The sequence below is a fragment of the Hippoglossus stenolepis genome, chromosome 18 (assembly GCF_022539355.2).
Source record: "Hippoglossus stenolepis isolate QCI-W04-F060 chromosome 18, HSTE1.2, whole genome shotgun sequence".
Classification (NCBI taxonomy): domain Eukaryota; kingdom Metazoa; phylum Chordata; class Actinopteri; order Pleuronectiformes; family Pleuronectidae; genus Hippoglossus; species Hippoglossus stenolepis.
This window is the reverse complement of record NC_061500.1, coordinates 19,478,245-19,502,299: the sequence shown is the minus strand read 5'-3', so window position 1 is coordinate 19,502,299 and position 24,055 is coordinate 19,478,245. Positions and strand designations below refer to the sequence as shown.

Genomic DNA, 24,055 nt, shown 5'->3' with positions numbered 1-24,055 from the left:
ATCAGACTTTGTACGTTTGTAGTCTTACAAATGCACAATGTATTAATGTAACTTCCCTATCCAATGTAGATGATTTACTATTGTTTGTGAATGTATCAAAGACTTGGTTCTACTCATAAGTTCTAGTTGCAGTTGAGAGGGTTCTATGGGTCCTTAAAGGGTCTTTTTGGTTTCTGAAGGGAGGTGAGGAGCTTTCATGGATTTTCAAGAGGTTCTGTGATCATTTTATGAACTGTAGCAGTCATTCTGGGGTGTATTGTGGTCCGTGAGGAAGTTCTAGTTGCTATTAATGGTGTTTTAGGGGTCCTTTAGGGAGTTTGTGGCCTTTAAAGGGTTTCAAGAAGTCACCAAGGAGGTTCCTGAAGTTGTCAAATAAGCTCTATTGGTCAAAGGAGATTGTAGACTTTAGAAGGGTTTTGTAGAGGTTTTGGAAACTGAAATATGATCAGTCAAATTTGTGAAACAGTGTATTTCACTGTGAGATTTGGAAACATTTATGTTCTTAGTAAATATCAGGTTAATGTCAAATTGTCTTTTTGGTAAAATATGCCTCAAGGTTAATTTTGTTTAAGGAAAACATTTAAAAACATTTATGTTCTAATTATTAGCAGCGCAATAGGCTGGTCAATTATAGCGATATAGCCCTAGGAGATACAATAAATAAAAAATGTTAACACTTAACAAACCACCTAAAAAGAGCGATTTTTCTGTGGAATGAATAAAGGTAATCCAGCCAGGGAGGTTTCAGGTTTTTCACAACATGTTTATTTTTTAGCACCATAAAAAGTCAGTTAAGGTTGTCCAGTGTATTTGCTCTCATTCTGTCTTTCCTTTGGGATGGAGCGTTGATGGTGGAGATTCAGGAAAGGATTGGAGAAGGCAGGTGTTTGGAGATATAAGCGAGAGGGCTGTAATGGCTACAACAGCACCCGGCAGCCAGCAGGTGTCATTCACTTGCTGGCAGAGGTGAAGGTGAAGCATCCTCTCTGGTGGAACTGCATGTCCCTGATACGACGCATGGACTGGATCTGGGGCTGGAAGGCGCAGAAGTCGTTGTAGTGTCTGTAGTCACCACACTCAAACAGGTACTGGTAGCCTCTGTATCCAGGGTACTGGTAGCCCACCCACCTGAGAGACATGGATCGAGTGGGGAGAGTTAATACTGACTCACTGTAAAAGGTATCTAATTCTCTAAAAGTCTTGTAGTTTAACATAACTCACTTATGACATTAATATAGTTTCAATCCTATTCTGTTACTATACAATGTTTATATGATGTTTATATATATATTATTATTGCTAAAACTGAATGATGTGATAACTACATTAATTTCACAATACAGGAATACACTGGAGATTGTCCTTCAAGCAGATCTAATAGGATGGTTAATACTCTATGGGTCCATTTGGAGTTCAAGAATTTCAGGCATTTAACGGTGACTGAATAGGTTCTTAGATAAATTCAACTAGCTGTTAGAAGTATTCTAGGAGGTTGAATTGTAATATAAGTTCTCGATAGGAGGTTCTATTGATCCTGTAACATGTTGTGGTTGTCACTGGGAATGTTCCACTGGTCCCTATAGATTTCTTTTGGGATTTGTGGTATTTTTATCTAGTGTTCACAAGGGGAATGGAGGGGTTCTAGTAACCTTTTCAGCGGATGTATAACTGGGAAGGTTCCTGAATGATTCTGTATGCTTTAGAGAGTTTAGAAATCTAGAGATTTTAGTCACTGAGAGGTTCCAACATTCCCTTAGAAATTCTAAAGGTATTTTAAGAGGTTCAAGGGGTCACTGAAGAGGTTTTGGTCATAATAATATGAGGACAAACAACCTGGCCAAAAATACGCATTTGTCAAAAAGACAAGTTAGCTTTAAGCCTTGTGATGACATGTCATACTACTGTTTATGAACAGCTAGATTGTAGTGTAAAGAAGCCTGCAGTTCCCTTCTGAAACTATGTCTATGTCTATTTGCAGTACAGAGCCTCCACTTTAGTTATATATAGAAAAGGAGCAGACAGGTTTTTCTCCCAGGCTGTATGATAAGTCTTTTCTCATTGTCATATTGTTTAAATAATGCCTACTGATTCTTGATCAAATCTATTCATGTTGAAACCCCAGCAGTAAACTACTAAAACGTGAGTCTGAGTCTACTCACGCTCCTCCGGGCACCCTCACGCTGCCCACTCTGTCGCAGAAGCCATGCGCCCAGAGGGTGGGCACATCATCCTCCTGGATCTCCATCTTGTTGCCCTTGAAGTCGGAGAGCTCATACAGGCAGATCTTGTGCTCCAAGCTGTCCTGTAGGGATGAAATGAGGTGTGGGCAAATTAACAGATGCTGTTTATGTTACATTAACTACACATGCATCAGTCATATTCCTGTTTTGTGTTATTTGCAATGAAATGTGGTACAGACTGCTGATGACAAATCTTAATGTCTTAGGTGATACTTTCACATTTCATCTGGCACCCCTGTCAGCTACCCCTGACGGTAATACACAAACTGAGTTAAACATTTTCTAAAAAGGCCATCAGACAGAGGATGAACCCTTTGGATTTAGTATAGACCTTACAACTTTAGTAGTGAGGATCTAAGAGAGTCTTTGGAGGTGGAACAATTCACTGCTAAATTACTGTATGAGCAAGATATCAAACCCCAAAAAGCTAAATCCATGAATCCATAAAGAAAATAATTAGTAGCTATATCAGTGGTTAAATCTCAGCTTCATCAAGTCAGTAGCAAGGCTAGAAATGTATAGTCTTACTTTTTCTGTTCTTTTAAAAAAATGTAGTACTATATGCTTACAATATATTAAGTGAAGGATGAGGCTAGTATATACATTGTTACACATACCATGCGGATGGGCCTGAGGGACACGAGGCAGTCACTGCGGTAGGAGTTGCTCCAGGTATCCCAGCGAGGATACTCTCCCTTCTCCAGGATGAACATCTCCCCACGGAAGTTAGTCTGCTCAAAGGCAACAAAGCTGGAGAAGGGGGGCCGCCGGGCACAGGGGGGGCACAAGGGGGGAGAGGACAGGAGAGAAGAATTAGAGGAGAGGTAATATAAAGTGACTAGAGAAAATATATAGAAAGAGTGTATCCGACTGTGGGTTAAATCATGTTTGTCCAAATGTGTGTACATCCACTTACGGGCCGCACTCCACAATGATACTACGCACTCTATCCAAGCCACGGTCACACACGTTCATGCACTCATTCTGGACCTCGATCATCCTGCCCTGGAAGTTCTCCTGGTCGAACAGCATGACCTGAGCACAGGAGATATTACAAGTTACAAAAACAGACACAACAACAATCATCATATCCTTTGAGTCTTCTCAATTTAAGTAATCAGCTAATCATGAATTCGAATATCCATCTGTAAAACCCAACAAATAACTGACTTTGTTTAGGCAACAGCACCTGCCACAAAGACTGAGACTGGCATTAAAGGTGACTTTATTCTGTCCGAGCATGAAAAGTATGCACAAGTCTCTCTATCCAATATGTTCGGTTACTAATGTATGAAGCATCAGCATCGTAATTTACTCATGTACTTTAATTCCATTCACCTTTCAGAGTGTTTTTTAGTCCACCATGTTAATGTGAGAGCTATAGTCACTGTTTACTTTGCAGATTAAGATTTTACCCACAAAAGTATGATGAAATATTATAGAAATGTCATAATATATAAGATATAACACTTCCCTAAGTGTGTATAAAGAAGTTTCATATTAGCGCCACTGTGGCCAACCACAAGATGAAAATGCCACTTGTATGTTAATGCAATCAAATATAAAAACTACAAAAATATAGCTGTGTATTTTCACACAAGGGATATTGCTACTGTACTTATGCTTAGGGAAAGGATCTGAGTACTTATTTCACCACTGCTATTTTCACCAAAAGTAATCTAATCCTAAACAAAACTAAACAAAACCTTGCACAGAGAAAAATCCCTTTAAAGTGTCTGTATATTTGTCTTTTGTCCCAATGACAGAGTGGTTGCAGTTATTGCCATTAGTTTTTCTAATATCGCCAAATTAGAAAAACATTAGCAATAGGATAAGATTTCTAGAAACAGACATTGTTCAGTTTTTCAAATGCTGTTAGCACCTCTAATTGAATTCAACGGACATTACAAATTGGGAAATCCCATTGAATATCTTAACACCTAAGCAAATGAAAAGAAAACTATCTGCCAGTCTTGATGAGAAAATATGTTTTCATTATAATTTTGTTAAACTAAACCTGACATTGAGTATTCTGTAGAAAGGCTGTTTCTGCGGGTGTGTAACGCAGCTGTGACTCACTCTGAAGGATCCCATGCCAGGCTCTCCGGTCTTGGTGGCCTTGCTGGAGGCAGCTGGAGCGGGGGCTCCCTTATCCTTGGCATCGGTGCCCTGGCTGGAGGCGGACTTGGCAGTCTGAGACATGGTGAGGGGCTTCAGGAGAGTCTGGGTGAAAGGATGGAGGAAGACAAGGGGATGAACAGAATTATAGGTGTAAATGGAAGTGAAAGGATCACAGAGGAGAGAATGAAAGGGAAGGTGAATTGAAGTAGAATTGAGGGTTCAATGTGGCTTTAGTCGAGGTGTAAACTTTATCAGGGGATGGTAGGTAGGTATGTTTTGGGGATTTGGACTAAAGCACAAGTCTGCCGTTTATGTGGGAGGCTCATTTAGGCCCTGGATTTCTGTTTGGGTCTTTCCCTAGGCTGAGGGTGGTTTGCCTGGGTGTGGTGGGCAGGGAGAGGGCCCTGGCTCTGGATGATGTGTGGCTGCCCCCCTGGTGTGCATGTCTGTGTCTGTGTGTCCTTACCTGCGTTAGTATAGCTTGCAGTGCCGTGTGAGGGAGGCTGGCTCGTGCTGGTCCCTTCAGCGCTCGACCCAAGCTTTTATACTCTGGCAAAGGCCAAACGTAGAGGCTCATAGCACAAAAGAAAGCCTCTCGTCATCACAGTTGGCCTATGCCAAAGCCACCGGGTCATCGCATAGCCTAGAAACGCCGCCGGCCCCACTGGCCTGCCTGTAAGCGTTTTACTATCAAAGGAAAGCACTGACCAAGGCATTTTTTGCATGTGTTGGACTGGTGGGGCTGTAAGCTAGTTACATGAAGAGAGGAGGAATGCAAAGGTTCTGGGGGCACAAAGAGGGGATCCCTCTCAATCACCTAAACAGGCACACACAAATATAGCATATTCTCCAGCTAAAAAAAACAACTCAGTATTTGAAATCATTCTTTCAAGTGATCTATTCCTCTTGTTGATTTTGACAAACCACATGAAATGAAAGAAAAGAGGCCTATTTACACACCTATTTTCTAATATATATATATATGTATAATAACAGGAAAATGTTCTGTTATTATAAGAAAGGATACCACACAATGCAATGATTTATTATATGTTGCTTATATTGATCAACCCAAAGGCTGAGAAAACTATCAGTCTGCTTTGCTCATGACAAATATATTTACTGTTTCCTTTCCTTATGAGGGTGAGAGCAGACGTTTAATATCTCATGTTTGTGTCTAGACTGGAGTCAGCAGGCAGTTAGCCTAGCTTAGCATAAACAGGAGAAACAAAAAGCAATAGCTAACCTGTCTCTGTCCAAATGTTAGAAAAATATTTTTGTGGATGTCCTCTCTAAATATACAAGAACTAGTTTGTTATAGCGCTGTGAGCGGTAACAGGTGGTAACATGTTAGCACTATTCATCCATCCATTATCCATAGCGCTTGACCTTTGAGGGTCACAGGGGGCTGGAGCCAATCCCAGCTGACATTGAGCGAGAGGCGGGGTTTACCCTCTAACCACAACACTAACGTGTCCGTGGTTTAATGTATTTGAATACAAATCTACTGAAGAGAAAGGTAAAAACTCTCAAAGTGAAACTTGAAACAAAGTGAACTTGCAGTCATCAACAAGCTTGTTAGCTCAGTCTTTCGTTAGACTCATGCAATTGCTTCAAAAGTAGTATTTTAACTATCAGCTTCTGTCATTACTTTGCAACACAGTCAATAAGCTATGACAGCTTCCACAATTTTACATTTGCTACAAGTTAGCAGTGCGAATAGCATGCTTCAAGTTGATCTCAACGCAAGAAATGTATTGGTCATCGATTCAAGAGCGAATCCACTGGTTGCTGCGATTCCACTGGAATTGTGGTGTGACCATTAAAGGTGATTATTCTCAGACAGAAATTGGGTAAAAAACAACAATTTGTAGTTCCAGATGAAATTACATGTTTGGTCTATTTCTGTGCAGTGTCTCCAACTATAGCAAACACTTGCCAACTCACTGTGATAGCTGAAGCCAGCTGTTTTCATCAATAAATAGTAAGTACTTATGTTCATCTAGAATACTTGCCTCCCATCTCAAACTATAGTTAAGCAAGAGTTACAGATCAATATTCTCCTGTAATGGTCAGAAGGAAATTTATTAAGGATGTTGAAATATTGTATTTCTTTAAAGTAAACAGGGACAGTTACATGATTTTCAAATAATTCAGTCCACAAACTTACTTGATAATGTAATTTAGAGTCTCCAATATTATAAAATCACAATTTGAGTATATTGTAATATAAACATGTAAATGAGAAATGAGAGTCTTTAGAGATGAAAGTTGGTTGTTGAAAGTGGTAATAAATCTTAGATTACAGCTGGATTATGTCTGGATTATGTCACTTTAGATGTGTTTGTTATATTCAGATTATGTGGGAAATAATCCCGTTAGGTAATCTGTGTGGTTCCTATTTGGCTGGGTATCAAACCTCTGTACTTTTTTGATGGTGACGACAAAAAAATGAAGCAAGTATCAAATTCTAAAACATGGGCATCAGTGCTGAGTTAGATTCACAATCTTTGTAAACAGATTGGACCCATTTATATGAAATAATTAAGTCATTTTTTAACATAAGGCTGGTGTTCTTATTGTCAACAAAGCTGCCATAAAAAGAACCTAACAATCAAAATGGTAATTCATCAATTCACACTTTTTATATTGCAACCGGTTCCTACAGAAGACAAAAAAAATGATCAATATAGGCTAATGGGAGGAAGTGAAGTCAAGTGAATTGATTGAGGACTATTTTTAGAGGTGGATTAATACTAAAAGTTTAGTATATGATCAGAATCATCCTTAAATTGAGAAGGACATTTTTACATTTGTCAGCATAAGGTATTATTTGGTACAATGAAATAAGTCAGTTATCAGCAGACATCTATTGAATACAAATAAAATTTGTGCACATGCAACAGGAGGACAGCCATTGATTTTGAAACCTATTGACCTTGTGGCCGCTGCGTCTACTTACACTGACACAAAATCTACTGCACACATTTCTACTCTCAGATGGAAGAACCCTATTGATTTTTGACACCCTGTGACTATGTGACCTTCGATTTTTAAAATGACTCCTTGTCAGGACCGCTTAAGGCTTCTCCAGATGTACAATTTGTTGCCATCTCATTGCTGTTAAATCTTCAATGCTCCTCTTTTTATTAGAGGCCCTCCTTCAAAAGACCATCCTTGTAAGAGGTTTGATAACCAAACATGACTGAATCTAACTTGAGGCCTTTGTATTTTTTGTCTAAATTGATGCTACCATTAGAAAGAAGCGTTTTGATTTGCTGACCCATTGACCTTCCCCTGCTTCTGCTGTCGATTGGCTACCCCCGTTTGTTTCTATCATTCCCCCAGAATAAGGCTGAAAGCTAACTAGGTCAATTATTGCACCTTGGAATTACTTGCCTGTCATTTGGTTGCTTTTATCTCAGGTTCACATTAGTCACATAATAATAAGCACATCACTCACTTATTGCAGTGCAGAATTCGGTCGGAATTTCACACAGACCATTATACAGTGATTAACTCAGGCTAAATGTGCCTGTTATGGTTTATAGGAATGTGATGTGGTTACATCTAGAAGTGACTGAAATACAGATCGTGCACTTAAATTAAATTCCTGTAGGCTCACAGAAGGTAGAGCTGCTGTTCAGAATGTTCTGTTACCATAAAGTGCCTCGGCTCTCTTATTTACAAGTTGTTGAGTATGTGAGCTGTCTCTCACTCACTCACTATCTCACACACACACACACACACACACACACACACACACACACACACACACACACACACACACACACACACACACACACACACACACACACACACACACAGTGTTGAATAGCATCAGAAGATATATTGTTCTATACTTGACAACCTCTTGGTTAAACATGTTTAAACATAGCTGACATTTATCTTTTATAACAAGGCGTGACTTCAATTGTGAAATCTCGATGTAATCAAATGACTCTCAGTTTTTAAACTGCTGACACAATTCTACCAGATATTCTTGGTAGGACTCTCAAATACATTTCTCATATGCTGCAGTTCAAATTAAGTGAGAGAACAGAAACTCTCTTAGGATTTATACTTTTGGGGATACCAGCATATCGCAGAGTCATCAAAGTGAGTATTAATGTACTAATATGAGTGAAGTATTTCAATTCATTCATTGATTGACTGAAAATTAATTATCAAAGAATTTGTTGTTATTGCCTAAAAATACCAAACATTTCCTGTTTCTAGCTTGATGAATGTGAGGAGTTGAGGTTTTTTCTTTCTTATACATGATGGTAAACTGAAGGTTCTGGTTTTGGACTGTTGGTCAAACAAAACAAGCAGTTTGAGATTTTGTGCAACATTTAGTCAGGAAAGGACCCATGGATTAATGTATAATCGCAAAAATTAATTGAGATTCAAATAAAGTTTTTAAAAGTTTTCTGTTAAAGTTATCTCCATCCTCCACCCCCTCATATCTTATGCCCTTATTATTTTCTCATCCTATGTCTCATATTCCCTTGTACCCATGTCCACTGCCCAGGGTGATAATGTGGTGTCTGCACTTCTGCCCCTCCACAGATTAACCATGCTTTTGTCGGGGGGGACAAAGACAAGCCCCGCCCTGCTGCTGAGCCGGGGCTTTCAGCATGGCCCCTTGCCAGGGGAGGCTTTAAAAGGGTGGGGGCGCGTGGCTCCTCTCACTCTCACGGCAGGACATCCCAAGGGCATCAAAGCAAGGTGAGTCCCTGTCCTTTACCCAGCACAGCGCACCCAGCACAGGGCAGCTCAGGGCAGCATAGCCAGGGTACTTCAGCCCCATAAATTCACATACACAAACACCCAAAAACACTGACGGCCTTCACTGTAACTGGTGGGCCAGATAAATAGTGATGATGGAAAAGACATGGTCAGAAAGTCAGATAAAGAGATAGAATTGGTGAAGCCTCTGGCTACTTTGACCTTCTTCATATTTGTGTGGGAACTTTAAATAGACGCTTTCAATTCAGGAATGATGCATTCAGGCTGATTCTAGTATTCAGGCCACTTTTTTTACTGGTGCTATTCAGCCTTAAAAAAATAGACTGATGCTGTTGCGTAGGTCATTTCACATGTTGTATAGCATTCCAGGCTTGTTATTTTCACGGAATAACACTTACAATCGTTAGCCTCCTGCTGTGCTGTTTTTAGATTTGAGTGCAATTGGATTCTTTGTCAGCCAAACTTTTGTGTAAAAGCTTTTTCAGAATCAAGTGCATGTGAGCAGACCTCTCAGACTTCAGTGTTTGCACAGGCTGTCCCCTCTAGTCACTGGGATTTCTGGAAGTGCATTATCTCCGTTTCAACCATCTAACATTTGTCTTTATTTCCTCGTTCCAGACAAGATGACTCACCATTGCACCAAGTTCTCCGGCCACTGGAAGGTGAGTCTGCAGACGGAGGAACAGATTCATACATCACCTCAATAGAGGTCCTTTCAACCTACATGTTTTCCCCGGGATGCCACCGACTGCTTCTAGTTAAATGTCTCGGATGAAAAGACACAATTTATCACCAGCTCCTCGAGGGGAGCTACCATTTCTTTCCAAGCAGGGAACTGAATAAATGTAGACCAAATCAGGGCACTAGAAATACAAAATATCATATAAATTTACCTTTAACTGTCTCTATCATGATTTTAAATGAAATGCATTCCATTTAACAAACAAACCTAACATAATTTGATGCTTTTTAAAAAAGCTGTTAAGTTGGTTTCCTACACAACAAGCTATCTCTTTGTGTTTTAATGTGCTACTGCATCCATACTCAATCATCATATATCAGCTGCCATTAAATCTCCTGATTTCTCCCCGTCAGATCATTGTCTTCGACGAGGAGTGCTTCCAGGGCCGTCGCCATGAGTTCACCTCCGAGTGCTGCAACGTGATGGAGTTTGGCTTTGAGACCGTGCGCTCCCTCAGAGTGGAGAGCGGAGCGTGAGTAAACAGATATTCACATGCAGAAAAAAAAGCTCTTATACATTTGCAGAGAGGAGCAGGAAAATGCAACACTGCAGCTGTCATAAAACTGAAATGAGAAGGTAATAATTCTGAACTTTTTCTCCCCCAGCTGGGTGGGTTATGAGCACGCCTCCTACCAGGGACAGCAGTTTGTCCTGGAGAGGGGAGAGTACCCCCAGTGTGATGCTTTCGGCGGTAGCAATGCCTATCACATTGAGAGACTGACCTCCTTCAGACCAATTGCCTGTGCTGTAAGTTCACGAGTTGTTTTCGCCCACTTACTTTTCACTCAGAAATGTCAACGTCTCTACCGTGTCTGTGAAACCTTTGTGTTTGTCCGATGGTTGCGTTAGACTTGACTGACTGGAAAAACATCTTTTATGCATTGTTCGTTCTCTCTTTTGCCCTCCAGAACCACAGAGAGTGTCGTATGACTATCTTCGAGCGTGAGAACTTCCTGGGCCGTAAGGGTGAGCTTAGTGACGATTACCCCTCCCTCCAGGCCATGGGCTGGTGCAACAACGAAGTTGGCTCTCTCAGGATCCAGTCTGGAGCGTGAGTGTCCTCCAGCTGCCAGATAACTCCTCCTACCATTCCACATTTATTATTTCATACTTAACCATTTAATTTTCATTTTTGTAGCCTCTCTTTAGCAGTTCGGAAAATATACTCACAACAGTCTACTTTTGCAGCATTTCATGTGCGCGTTCTTCTTTCTCAACAGATTTGTGTGCTACCAGTACCCTGGCTATCGTGGATACCAGTATATCATGGAGTGTGATCGTCACTGTGGGGAGTACAAACACTTCAGGGAGTTTGGCTCCCACTGCCAGACCCCTCAGATCCAGTCCATCCGCCGCATTCAGCAGTAACAACTTACTCCAAACTCCCCTGACCCCCCCCCTCCCTTCCCATCTGACCCTTCACCTTTGACCCCTGCTGCTACCTAGTGCTGAATAAAATGTCTTTCTTAAACCCTACTGACTTTCCCCTATGTATTTGCTTATCATCTGATGGATGGATGGATGGATGGATGCATGGATTTATAGATAAAATAAGATAGATAAACCCAAAAGTTCAGTGAGAGTTTTGATAAACTCATTAATTTAAATCAATGAAAAAGAAAAACAATGCTGCCAACTACATCTTTGGTAACAAAATACTAAACAAAAACAGTAGAAAACTTGATAAGGAGGATAGTTATATGCAGCCCTAGTTAATCCACATGTGATTACATAACTTTACAGTCATTTCCAAACCTATTTTTGCTTAAAATGTATTAATCCTTTTCCTATTTTTGCAAATATAAAGAAAAATTGTAGTCTCTATTAACTTGTAAATCTTTAGGCAACAGACATGCTAATCTGTTATCAACCAGCAGTGTGCTTGGTTCCCGCGGCCTGAAATGCATTACATACACAGCCTGTCACTTTGTTTTAAATGTGTTCAAAAAGGGATCCAGGAACAGGTTCATCCAAAATGACTCTGTGTGGCATGTTGGCATGTACAAGCAAAATATGATCAGCGTACGTAATCACATTGTTCCAGATCCAAATGTCTGGTGCAAAAAGAAAAAAAGGAAATAAAATAAGCTCTGACAGAAAAATGCTGTATTCATCCAATAACAATGTCAACAGCCACTTCTCTACAGAAACAAGTACCTTTTTTACTTTTGATAGTATATTTTGCTATTAATATTGGTAAAACATACAATACTGATATAAACTAAAAATACTGATAAAAAATGTAAATGAAAGTAAGCATCTTTGGGTTTTGGGCTGTTGATCTAAAAGAACATCTTTGGACGTCAATAATCAATAATCAAAAAAATGTTGCAGGGTTTGTTTTTTGGGGGGGGACTGAACAGTCGTAAACATCACTTCATGGTTTAACTGTTCTAACCTGCAAAATGACTACAGAGGCTAATTATTTTGTAGCTACAATTTGGTGCATTAGATTCATGTTTGAAGTGGAGACCAGCCCTTTTAATAAATACCATAATAATAGGTGAGGTAAATTCTGCATATATTTTATGTCTTATTGTATTTTTGTTCTAAGATTCATTTTAAGTGAATCTAGTAATAATTTGGTAAACAAAAACCCAGAACAAAAAAACAGTCATTGTTTGTGATGATTTTTTAAAGCAGATGTAGATCATTACAGAACCATTTCTTTTAGACGGCCACCTGGTTGTATTTGAGATGAAAATCCCTTTTACTTTATGTCACAATGTCATATTTACTGGCATTTACATGCACATTTGAGAATTATAAATAATGCAAAAGCTTTGATGCAAATTATAAAGTAAAAACCTCCCTAACGTTCTTTAACGGGACCACATTTAGCCCAGAGGCCTGTTTGCCCCCCGCCAAATGATGTCTCTGCACAGTAACGTGCAGGCCTGTGCACTGCATTGCATGAGGAGCAGTACCGCTGCTGGCCAGGAAGCGGCGCTGCGCTTCCACCAGACACTACCCAGTCTGTTCACCGGAGCATCTACAGAGAACCACTGACTGAGCGGTAACATTCATTATGAGGCCGCTGCTGCTGCTGCGTGACCATTCAGATGCAATGGGAACAGCGACCTATGTGACACTGGGCTGGGGGCGGAGGGTCATTATTCAAGCCTGTTTGTATGCTAAATGTGCTGCAGCGAGGCCGTAGCACTCATCCAATTCAAATAGGCCTGTTTGGTGCCCGTCTTTATCTTTAAAAGCCCCCTCCTCCATCATCCGGGAAATCTCATGTAAACAGATGCTGTTCCCAGTGCAACGCTCAGTCATAAATCTCCACTGACAAAAATGCTCCAAATATGGACAATCCTGGAGATGAAGCTGCGATCACAGCGCAAACCGCGCAAGGGGTCACGTGTGTGGTTCGGTTGACGATGCTGTTTGGACACAAATGTCAAAAAAATTTAATAAAGATTTCAAAAACAATGTTATTTCCCCCCTCTGTCGACACCCAGTGTGGCCCAGGCCCAGTGCACAGCGAGCCGCTCCGTGTTTTACAAGCCTCTCCCCGCCGCAGTGGGAGGAAGTTGAACCAGAGCAGTGCCACTGTGCTAATAGAAAAAAACACAGGGAAAATAACCCAGGCTGGGGGTTCACTGACACATGTGCCACACCGGGGCAGGGAAACCAGCAGCTTGATCGGCTGCAGCGGACGGAGACGCTCGGCACTCACGACCGACGGACGGACAGCTACCTAGCCGAGCGTGGGCTGCCCCAGCACGGAGAGCCTGGTAGGCTAGGACCCGCTCGACTCGTGTCGTTACCGGAGATCTGCGGCTCCGAGGGGAGCGACGGGGGACTCTGTCGGGCGCCTCTTGTGTTGCCGACCCGAGGCCTGGAGTGTCACCGGATCAGCGGCAGGTTTACAGCGCCGGGGCAAAGTTCTCGGTTTACGGGCGGCGCAGCCACCGCTGCTCCAGCGGAGCTCCATCTCCCAGCAGCTCTCCCTCCCCCCTCCTCCGCCCCTTCCTCCACCGCCAGACATCAGCGTCACTATCGGCGCACAGTCAGTAGCTCTGTGCTGGGTCTCCAGGCGAGGAGGTTCCCCCCCAATGCTCGGGGTAACACAACAAGCTGCCATGGATTATTCTGTGCCATCGTGTCGTTGTTTTGGACTCGAGTGAACCCTCGATGACTGTTTCTTTCCGGGGACGCTGCAAGACTTCCCCAATCCCCGCAGCCAGTCTCCTCGCAGCCGTTAGCTTGTCAAGCACATCGCTGCCTGAAGCCGAGCCAGTGCTAACTGTTGGTGCCAGCTGCTCGCCGCGTTTGCTGCTGACAACCGGGACATTTAACGTGTCCGCCGAGCTGGAGGAACCCAACCTGGATGCATAGCGAGATTCATCTCCCTACACGCTGCTCGTTAGTTAGCCTACTGGCTAGCAGGTTTCATTTTTTTCGCTAGCTAGCGCGGAAGCTAACTAGCAGACGAACCCAAATATCGACATTGCAAGCGGGCTAAAGCGAGCTAGCTCTCGGGCGTTGAGGATTTGGCTCGAGGTTAGTTGATGACGCCCACCTGTTTGGGTTGGATTGGGTGCTAAACCTCTCAGTGTCTAAACGCGTCTTTCTCGGGCGACATTTTTTGTGCATGTGTGTGTGAGTGTGTGTGTGAGAGGGGCAGAGAGAGATTGATGAGGCGATAAGCAGGAACATTGCAGCCTACACAGGAAGCCAGCAACAACGACGGCAACATAAACACGACCGCGGTGTGTGGAGTCCTTGTTGCGGGGGGATGTAGACCCAGAGTCCCGACCCGTCTCCAACCTGTGCTTGCGTGGTTTTATTTGTGCCAAAAACGCGCCTGAGAGACTTGCGTGTGTTTTTGTTTGTATGTGCGCGCAAGCCGAGACACATCCAGGACATCGGCGGTGGACACTTCAACCTGTCGCCCACTGTCCTCCCCCCCCCCACACCCCGAGCCCCCTTCATTTCACTTCTCTGAGACCAAGGGAAGAGACCCGACCACACGTGTTGTTCTAACCACCGTAAGACTGTTTTTTTTGTTGTTGTTGGTTTCCAGACACGGAAGGAGCTAAGTGGTTTTTTTTCCTTCTGTCGGCGTGTGTTTACACTTTGAGGGAAAATCCCAGAAAACACATGCTGCACTGGAGACCGACCCGCCGTGTGGACCCATTTCCATGAGGAGGACCGGAGGAGTCCCCAGTGACCCGTGGGATCTGACAGCTGTCCCCAGAGCCGACACCTGGTGCACCTTCCCCTCTCTGTGAGACAGATTGCTACAACGCGAGGAGGAGCTGGCCTCACCAACAGATCTCATCAGCCTTTCCTTGCATTGTTTGCCGCCCCCAGAAGCCCGCATGTGTTTTCTGTTTTACATTCTGCACTAAATGGGATTACAAGGACGGTGATCAGGCGGGGCCCCGTGACTGTCATTTCTCACCTAACCTGTCACCCAATGTCTTTCTCCCTGAATTTCCCCTTTTCTTTTACAACGATGGCAGTCTGAGGCGAGGTGAACACACCGCAGCCGGAGACAGCGACGCGGCTCCAAGTCGATTGTCCGCCCCGCCGTCACGCACCTCGGCCCTTGATGCTGGTCACATCTGGCGCCGGACCCAATTTTTTAATTCCCTGACAACCAAACCCATCTCCCCGTCTCCGGTTCTCGTATCAGCTGTGGTCGCACCAGGGTCGAAAGATGGCGGACCTCGAAGCAGTACTCGCCGATGTCAGTTATTTGATGGCGATGGAGAAGAGCAAGTCTACACCGGCGGCCCGGGCGAGCAAGAAGATCATCCTGCCCGAGCCCAGGTAAGCCCATTTACCGAGAGCCCTGGTGCTGCGGCCCAGGCTTGTGTTTGTTTGCATGTCAGACGGATGGATCTCTTTTGTGTGTGCACGCTATGCAGCCATGTAGGGAGATGGAGACGTGCTTCCTCTCAAACCTGTGACTTAAAGTGAAATAAGACTGTGGAGCTTTACAATGTCACCAAAACACCCACGCAGCGGCTCAATCGGCACGTCATCTCCAACCTATACGTCTATACCTTTGCCAGAAGTTAGCCTTATGTTAACATCTCGGGAATTCTAGTGTATCTTAATGGAGGCCGCTACAGCAGGTCGTGATGCGGCCACACACACACACACACACACACTCTCTGTCATGGTATCTGTCTTTTTTCAAACACTACCACCACGTGTTGATTATTTCCCAACCCTGATATCTTGGTGCCAAAGTGTCCTGTCAAACATCCCCCTTCTGCTGCCAGCCTTGCTTGACTGGCAGTCTGATCACAGATGCGTCTGGTGTAGCATGTGCCACATACTTGAGGCAGCTCAGTCTCATCTGTGGTGCGGTGTACCTTCCCAGCCCTTTGGTGCAGTTTCACTATCAGCATATGCAGCTCTTGATCCGGAAACCCCAGCTCACTTGCGCTGTCTGCAGGCGCCCAGTGTGATCAGGCCATCAGAGCAGACTACAGCTAAAATCGGATATACATAATACACCCCCCCACCACCCGCAACTCATCCCTCCACCAGCTACATGACTGCACATCGTTTTGTCTCTGCAACTGCAGCTTGTCAGGGGCTTGACGATGTCTCTTTAGGCCAGGTTGGAGGCTTGTGGCACGCAAGTTGATGGAAGAGGAAGTGTTCAAATGTGGGACATTGTAAGTTATTGGCACTTGTACTCCACACGTGTGTAAATACAGTGGCGGTACACTGTGATTTGACAATTCTATTCAAAGCTGATCTTTGGAGGTCAGCTATTTCAGTACTTAATGACTTGTCTCGGCAGATCAGGCGAAAGCAATGATCCCGACAGGGGCGGACACAGTACTGAATACATAGCCTGTTGATTTTTTTTTCCCCAACTGAAATGGGTTGGTAAAAGGATATCCTTTAAATGTGCCAGTCCATATCAATTGTCAGAGTCGAGGATATAATACAATTTGTCACCCTCTACATCTCATCTATACATTAATGTTTCATAAAAAGCTGGAAAGCCCTGCCGTCTTGGCAGGTTCAGAAGAGTAGTCTCACCTTCTCCGGGTTTGTAATGAATTCTCTCTTCTGGCACTTGAGATGTATCTTAAACGTCAATACTTAGACAGGTTAACACCAAACTGCTCCCTCTGGATGATTATTTTATGATTATTTTATTACTGCTACATATTTGACTGGTTATCTGTTAACAAATATTTCTCAACATGACCTTCCCCCCGTAACATTACTGCCAACCTTTTGTGAGTGGTTTGCAAGTTGATAAATGTTGGATTCTCTCCTTCAGGGTTGTATTGGTTTCAGCTCATCTCTGTATAATATTAGAATGAGCTTGCAGAATTCAAAGCTTTGCTGGAGAGAGCCAACCCATTACAGTGTACATTCTGTCACATTAAATATTTGTACAAACAAAGTTGTGTTGATGTTGCATAACACCACAGTTGCAACACAGCGTTACAGACACTCATGTTCCTGAAGTCTGCAGTAAATATGATCATGCCTGAGCTTTCAGCACAGACACACAAAATTAAACAACCAAGTTCTAATAAGGTATTTTTCAGCCCACCAGTGACAGTCTGAGTTGTGCTGTTGTGTTCGGTTCATTGCTTCAAACAAATTGACTCTAAAGGAGAACCAGTATAGTTACCAGTTTAGCTTTTTAAAGGAGAACTCCACTGATGCATGTTTTAAATCCACGAACCCCCGCAGGCTTGAAAGTTTGCTCTAAATTTCTGTAGTGCACTAATTCACAGCTGCACCTGCATGCTGGTCACTGTATGACATTTGGGGAAATGTGTCATATTCTGCAGAAAAGAAAAACACCTTTCTGTCGACTTTTTTCTTAATGGTATTGATCTCCGTCCAGAAGAGCTCTATATTAGGAATTATCCCCATTCATGCCAACACCTGAAGATGCGCGGTCATTCATGTACACTGGTCATGTGCATGCTGGTGTAAACCAGAAGCAGATTTTCCACCTGGAACTGGTTGCTTAGTTGCAGATTGATGAGACCCATTCAGGAAGCAAATGCAGGTGACTGAGTTGCCGTTTCTTCTCCTCCAGACTAAAACACACCCCCCGGGGTTTTCAAACTAAACTGGGGCCAGTAGCATTTCCAAAGTTCTCGGTTTTAGGTGTCGGAAAAGTCTGGAGTAGTGTGGACACCAGGTATAATGCATCTTGAAAAAGAACTATGTGGATGTAGCCTAGGAAATTACAGATTGTCACCATGTTCTGTAAATGAAGAAGCATTCAAATCTAAGACCCTTATTTAATTGGATTATCTGGGAAAATTGTGTAAGTTACTTTTATTAAATCTATAAATCTGTATGAAATCCAACTCCCTGGGTGACAGGAGACACCTTATTGATTGGCAGTTAGTTGTTGTGTGGCTGTATAGAGTAGTGCTGTTGAAGGGCCTCTTCTTCATATACGCTGTTGAGTTGTTAGTAAAAAGTTTAGGTTTGTGTGTTTGTAGCCAATGAGAAGGTAATCAGGATCCGCTTGTCTGACAGTGTCACTGTATGCCAAGCTAATTGAGTTCATGGCTGCTCATTAGATGCTCAGTCTAGAATCCAAGTTGCAAAACATTGACGTGAGAAGTTAATCCAAGGATTGGCAACCGTGTGCCGCTGAGACTAAAGATGACACCAGATCATTTGACTGATTAGCACCTTATCAACCAGAGAATAAGAGGTAATCGGCGGGACCTGCACACACTTAGTTTATGTTGTTGTCATCTGCACCAGGCAGAGGTGTTTCTATATGAACCAACCCAAACCAGCATGGTGCACTGCTTTTGTGAATGTGTGTGTTTATCAAGAGGTTTCATGTTGACTTTATTATTTGCAGCAGCTGCAGAGATAAAGGCCTCAGCTAACAGACTTGTAAAGGCATTATTAAACATGCAGTAATATGAAAACTTATCCAAAACATGTCAGTTAGGTCATTGTTATTATTGTCACAATAAAGTGTCAGACATAACTGGATTAAATCGTATGTAAAAAAATTTGCGTGATGGAAACAACACAAGAGAGGAGTGAGAGGGAAAAGGGTGTGTATGTATGGTTTCGGCGAAACTAGTTCCTAAAAATAGCAAAACGTTTATAAAGGGGTGTAGGGATTGTGTGAACACCTTCAAACGTTTATGTATGCACAGGTTTAGCAGTCGCAGTAAAGCATGTGTGAAGCATTCAGCTGCATGCTTGTGGGGGGCAGTTAAATGTGGCACTTGGGAGATAGTGTGGTGCTGCCACATTCTCGGCAGGCCTAGGCTATGTCCTCTGGCAGAGAGGTGAGATTTTGACAGCAACACTGGAGGCAGTTGAGATGAGGGGTATGGGGTAGACCTGACCAAGTTATCCTGGAGGTGGAAGTACAAGAACAAAATCTGACTCTGGTGGTTGTAGTAGTAAAGACTCCGAACTACAGGCTTTCAGCCAGAGTACGCCTTTGTGATATTGACCCTGTTAAAACATCAAACGCCCTGTCACTACACCCTCCCTGCCCCCAGACATCGCCATGAAATCAAGAGCAGAATAGATGCTTTTAGCAGCCTTCTTATTTTTAGATTTTATCAGCTGGAGTTGGCTTAACTTGTTGGCTGTTTTTATAGTGTCTGTGTGCTCTGTGGGGCGGTCACTTTATGTTTGAAATTCGAAAATAAATTGAAACGTGGCAAAGAAAATAAATAACCTAACCATAATGACGTCTGTGGCCCTGTTCATACCTGGTGTTACATTCGTCTTTGGTGATCCAATCACACCTGGCATTATAATGCGTCTCCACATGTGTCCTCTGTGACCATTTGTATTGGATCACACTTCCTCACTCTATATGCAAATAAGCACATCTTTTCCGTTCACAAAGACCAAATGATGTTGTTTTGGCCAATCCGACTATGACACATGGGAGTGAGAGAGCAGGGACAAGAGGGGCTGAGTTAATCGTTATGAAGCTTTAAAATGAAGAAGATTTTACAGTTGAAGTTCAAATAGTGAAAGCAGAAATAGAAATTCAACATTTGGTCGTCTGTGTAAATATTGTGGTGTTGGCGACAAATAAATCGATCAATGTGAAACCCATAGAAATGTAAAGATATTTTGGCTCATCATGAAACTTTAGCAGATCAGAAAATGTCAGTGGAGTAAGTAGTCCCAGGAAATATTTGCATTGAAACAGCTAAAAGAATATGGCTTTAGTTTAGGGGCAGTAGGAGCAAGACAGAGTTCTCTGAATGGTCATAAACAGTATATGCTAACGTTGCAGAACTATTTACTGCATGCCCACTCACACTATCATCCATAAAGTTGTTACCATCATCAGACAGTCAGACCTCATAGTTTCAGCTGCAATTCCTGCAAGCGGCCTGTACTCTCTCCCTGAGACCCTTTTCTTTAACTCTTTAGTCTGTGTACCTTTCATTGCAGGTGCATGAATGCACTCCAGCTTCCGTCATAGATTGACGTGGTCGGTAAACGCTGCTGAGAAAGTGAAATTCGCCCTCAGATCTACACCAAAATCGAATGGGTTCCTTCCAGACACATGCTGCATTCTCACATGGAGTGGAAGTTTTGTCGTTATTCGCACAGTAGTTTTTGTCCTAGTAGTTATACAGTTTTGCTTATGTCCCTCTTGGATCTGGCAGTGACTCAATAGTAAAGGGCTAATGGGCCCATTTGACCCCTCCAGGACAATTCTTCCTCAAACACTGAAAGCAGTGTTACACGCAGTCTTAGCATTTTCCAGTGCACCATTGTCTCTCACGCTACTCATTACGGGTTTCTGAAAACTCTCCTAGATGCTTTTTGTCTACAGTTTCAGCTGACTCCTCAGTATTTTAGTGAAGTGTTTTTGATGATCTTTGTCCCCCCCGGTTCTACAGAACGCGGATCAGAAACTAGATTGCGCTGTCAGTTTTAAGTTTTAAGGTATTAACTTGTGTTAAAGTGCACATGATTTCTTGGAAATTGAACATCAGATGGTGCTGCCAGTTCCCATTGAGCTCCCTTTTTAAATTATATTTCACCTCAAGAGCAAAAGCATAATGGAGAAGATTACATTTGGGTGGTGCCATGGTGTTAAAACCACACAAGGTGCTAAATCCTCAAAGTAACATTGTTACTACTCCTACTTTTTAGCCAACACCGAGATAACATTGTTTATCTAAGAGCTTCCGCTTTTTTTTTAGTACAAAAATTGTGTATTGTAACAGTGCATTGAGTTTTAACAGTTAGAAAGTTATCTCAACTGAAACTAAAACTATTATATCAGAAACATTTTAGTTTTCTTAGTGAATTGAGGAGAAACAATTTCTTTGTCTTGTAGGCGGCTCCCTCAGAATCCTACACATGTTCCATTGGAACAGGAGCCAGAAAAACAGGTTCCAAAGTCTAACTAGTCTTCGTGGTAAAGAGAATAATTACATGTCTACAGGCTTGAATGAGCTGAAATAGGTGTTGTTTCCCACTACTCTGGTTGTGTTTTTATCATTTGGTATTATTAAATATATATATGTATTTATAGAGTGACAACTAGAGACCAATTCGAGTCTAAAATAGAATTATCAGATCAGGACATAGGCCATCAGCTATCATCTTGTGGTTCGCTATCATCACAGTTCAAGCACATGCCCACAGACCGAGCTATGGAAATGCCAGTGACATCCTGTTCATGTGTTAAATATTTACACATCTGCATACTTGCTGCAGCAAGGGTCACCAACACAAAGCTGTTACCAGCGTTAGTAGTGGAGATCAGCACCTAATGGAAGCTGGGTGTTTGTTCATTTACACACATTGGCGCTGATGCTTTGAAACTTGACTTTCTCCCTAAAGGAAGACGTAAAACTAAACTAATCACAGGAGGATAAGGGAGATGTTATCAGTTCACCATGTTTGGATCCTCCACACAGTATATACCCTGACCTTTTACTGCTGCACTGACAGTTACTCGACTGAGTCCAGGGCATTGTGGTGCACATACACATAGTACATGTGGGTTTCCAAACCGACTTCGCCCACCTGGTTCTCAGTGTTGTTGAGACTAGTATCACTTAAGTTTACTACACGCAGAGATTACTTTTTCAGAGGCCTTGACTACTCTGCCAACAATTTCCTAATTGCAGTAATTATGTAATCAAAACAAGTGCTGTGTAAAGTAGATCAACATTTTTTCTATATGCTTTGCAGAGTTGCAACTACCTGATATTTAATCATCACTGAATTATTTGTAACCCTGATTATTTTCTTGAATTAAGAACCCAAGTTGTAGTGTTCAAATCTTTGTTTCTTTTTGGCGTATTGACAGCCCAAAACTCAAAAAGATTCAATTAACTATAGAGAATGTCTATCGATCAACCAATTATCACGTGTGTTTAGGGAGACACCTAAAAAGGTCAGATAACATTGGAAGGGTCTTGCTTTTGGTTTAAAAAAAGGGCCACAGTAGGAGGGTAGACAAGGCTTTTAGTACCTTTTGGCTTATTATAATAGTGGTAATTTGATTGGCAAGGTAGGTTTGTTCTCATCCAACTGTGCTGACAGCTGGTTCATCCTGGAACAGATGTAATGGAGGCATAATGTAAGTTCAGCCAAAAGGAAGGTGTGTAGTGCATGTTCTAATGGAACATGTGCGTATCCACCGTATAGTAAGTATATAGTGGGTACTGGCACAGGACAATGCAATGTCCCTGCAATGTCACCACATCTCACTGGTAGTCTCACCGCATGTCTAGCTCAAGGACACTTGAGTTGTTGTCCTGTCTCCTAACTTCAATGACCGCTGACATCAACTTTACTGGTACATTCCTACAGCTCCCTCTAAGTCCCCCTTAGGGATGACTGACTGGAAAGCAAAATCTCCTTAAAACGTGCTCAAGGTGCACTTAGAAAGTCCTGGGTAGAGGACGTAAGAGTGTGGGAACATAGAATGTCTACTCTTTTTCAGATTGGTCTGGAAATGCGGTCAAAATTTGCACCAATTTGCACAGAAGCCCTGCTTCTGGCAGGAATATGATATCTTACATCATTTATAATCAAAACAGCAGTCTATCATGTCTCGTAAGCCACTCAGGTGTGACGGCACTCTGAATACTGTTGGTTGGGTGTTCATCAAATTATCTCCAAATGGGAGTAACATATGTAACCACCATGCTGCAAACTCCATGTGTCGCAGAATGATAATTTTTCCAGTTATTTTTTGTCTATAGAACATTGGAAAACAGTCCAAATGTTCATTGCAGTATTCCAGAGCCAAAGGTGATTAATAAAATGTCCAATTTTGTCTAATATTTAATTCACTGTCATATAGGACTAAGGAAAGCAGCATATTTTCAAAACCTGAAATTATCCATTTTCGATATTGTGGAGTACAAAGCAGCATCACAGATATCTCACAGATTCCTTTAGCCCAACCAGAAGGACAGAACGGTTCAGTTTTCTTCTGAAAAGGCGAAGAATCACCAGAACCAACATGAACCAAAATTTGTGTTTAGTTGATCATCTTAAATATGTATGGGGATATTAGTTTAGGATGAGACTAGCTTGCAGAAGAGCGCCACCTTCTTTGGTGATACGTTATCAATAGACTGGAAATAGGGTTGGGCAACAGGACATAGAAATCAGGACTAAGCTGAAGAGAATAACTGGAGTTTACCGGGTTGCATCGAGTCCACAATGCTACAACATAGCACTGTACAACCTGTTGGTGTATGTGACATTTTATTTTAAATATTTGGATAATGCCCCAAGCCACTTTGCACTTTGTTGATTATTGTTTAATCTCGCCCATCTTTCAGTGAGACTCCAGGCTGCTTCATAATGTAGCAAATACATACAAGCAATATTCATACTCTTGTGACAGCCCACCACTCATAAGCTGTCAGCATCACGGCGATCCCCTGTGGATAATATTGCCTTATTTACCACTATGTCCCAGCAGTCATCCTGTCACTCACACTGCATTGTCACAGCAGGAGCCCCTTTGTTTCTGTTCTGCTGCGGTCATCTGCTCCCGTAAGCTGATGCTGGTGTGTAATGCTGCTGTTGTTACTGACTAAGGTTTGCTTTGGTGAAAAGCAAGGACACAACAAGGTCCGTGAGTCTTTCACAGTAACATGGTTGTTGTATTTTGGAATGAGAAGTGGCTGTTGAGGTATTCAGATAACATTTTCAATGCTTTCAGGAGCACAAATATTCGAAGCATTTACCTCCATTATATTAG

At 42.4% G+C, this 24,055-nt stretch overlaps 3 protein-coding genes across 4 annotated transcripts in view; 2 read left to right on the top strand and 1 right to left on the bottom strand.

Annotated features, from left to right (window-relative positions):
- Positions 1–939: 939 nt before the first annotated feature.
- crybb1 (crystallin, beta B1) lies at positions 940–4,442 on the bottom strand. Its single transcript, XM_035184884.2, has 5 exons — positions 4,320–4,442; positions 3,157–3,275; positions 2,858–2,990; positions 2,160–2,302; positions 940–1,128 (listed from the first exon to the last, which is right to left on the bottom strand). The coding sequence occupies exons 1-5, from the start codon at positions 4,440–4,442 to the stop codon at positions 951–953; spliced, it is 696 nt and encodes a 231-aa protein (XP_035040775.1). The 3' UTR covers positions 940–950.
- Positions 4,443–9,049: 4,607 nt separating this feature from the next.
- On the top strand, positions 9,050–11,326 carry cryba4 (crystallin, beta A4). Its single transcript, XM_035184924.1, has 6 exons — positions 9,050–9,092; positions 9,732–9,775; positions 10,209–10,327; positions 10,461–10,602; positions 10,764–10,906; positions 11,076–11,326. The coding sequence occupies exons 2-6, from the start codon at positions 9,737–9,739 to the stop codon at positions 11,221–11,223; spliced, it is 591 nt and encodes a 196-aa protein (XP_035040815.1). The 5' UTR covers positions 9,050–9,092; positions 9,732–9,736; the 3' UTR covers positions 11,224–11,326.
- A 2,104-nt stretch (positions 11,327–13,430) lies between these two features.
- Positions 13,431–24,055, top strand: part of grk3 (G protein-coupled receptor kinase 3) — a 60,732-nt gene continuing 50,107 nt past the window's right edge. Inside the window, exon 1 of one of the 2 annotated variants that reach the window (XM_035184271.2) lies at positions 13,431–15,639. In XM_035184271.2, the coding sequence (XP_035040162.1) occupies positions 15,527–15,639 (113 nt within the window). In that variant the 5' untranslated portion in view covers positions 13,431–15,526. The remainder of the gene's footprint in view (positions 15,640–24,055) is intronic. The other variant, XM_035184272.2, reaches the window with a different exon arrangement.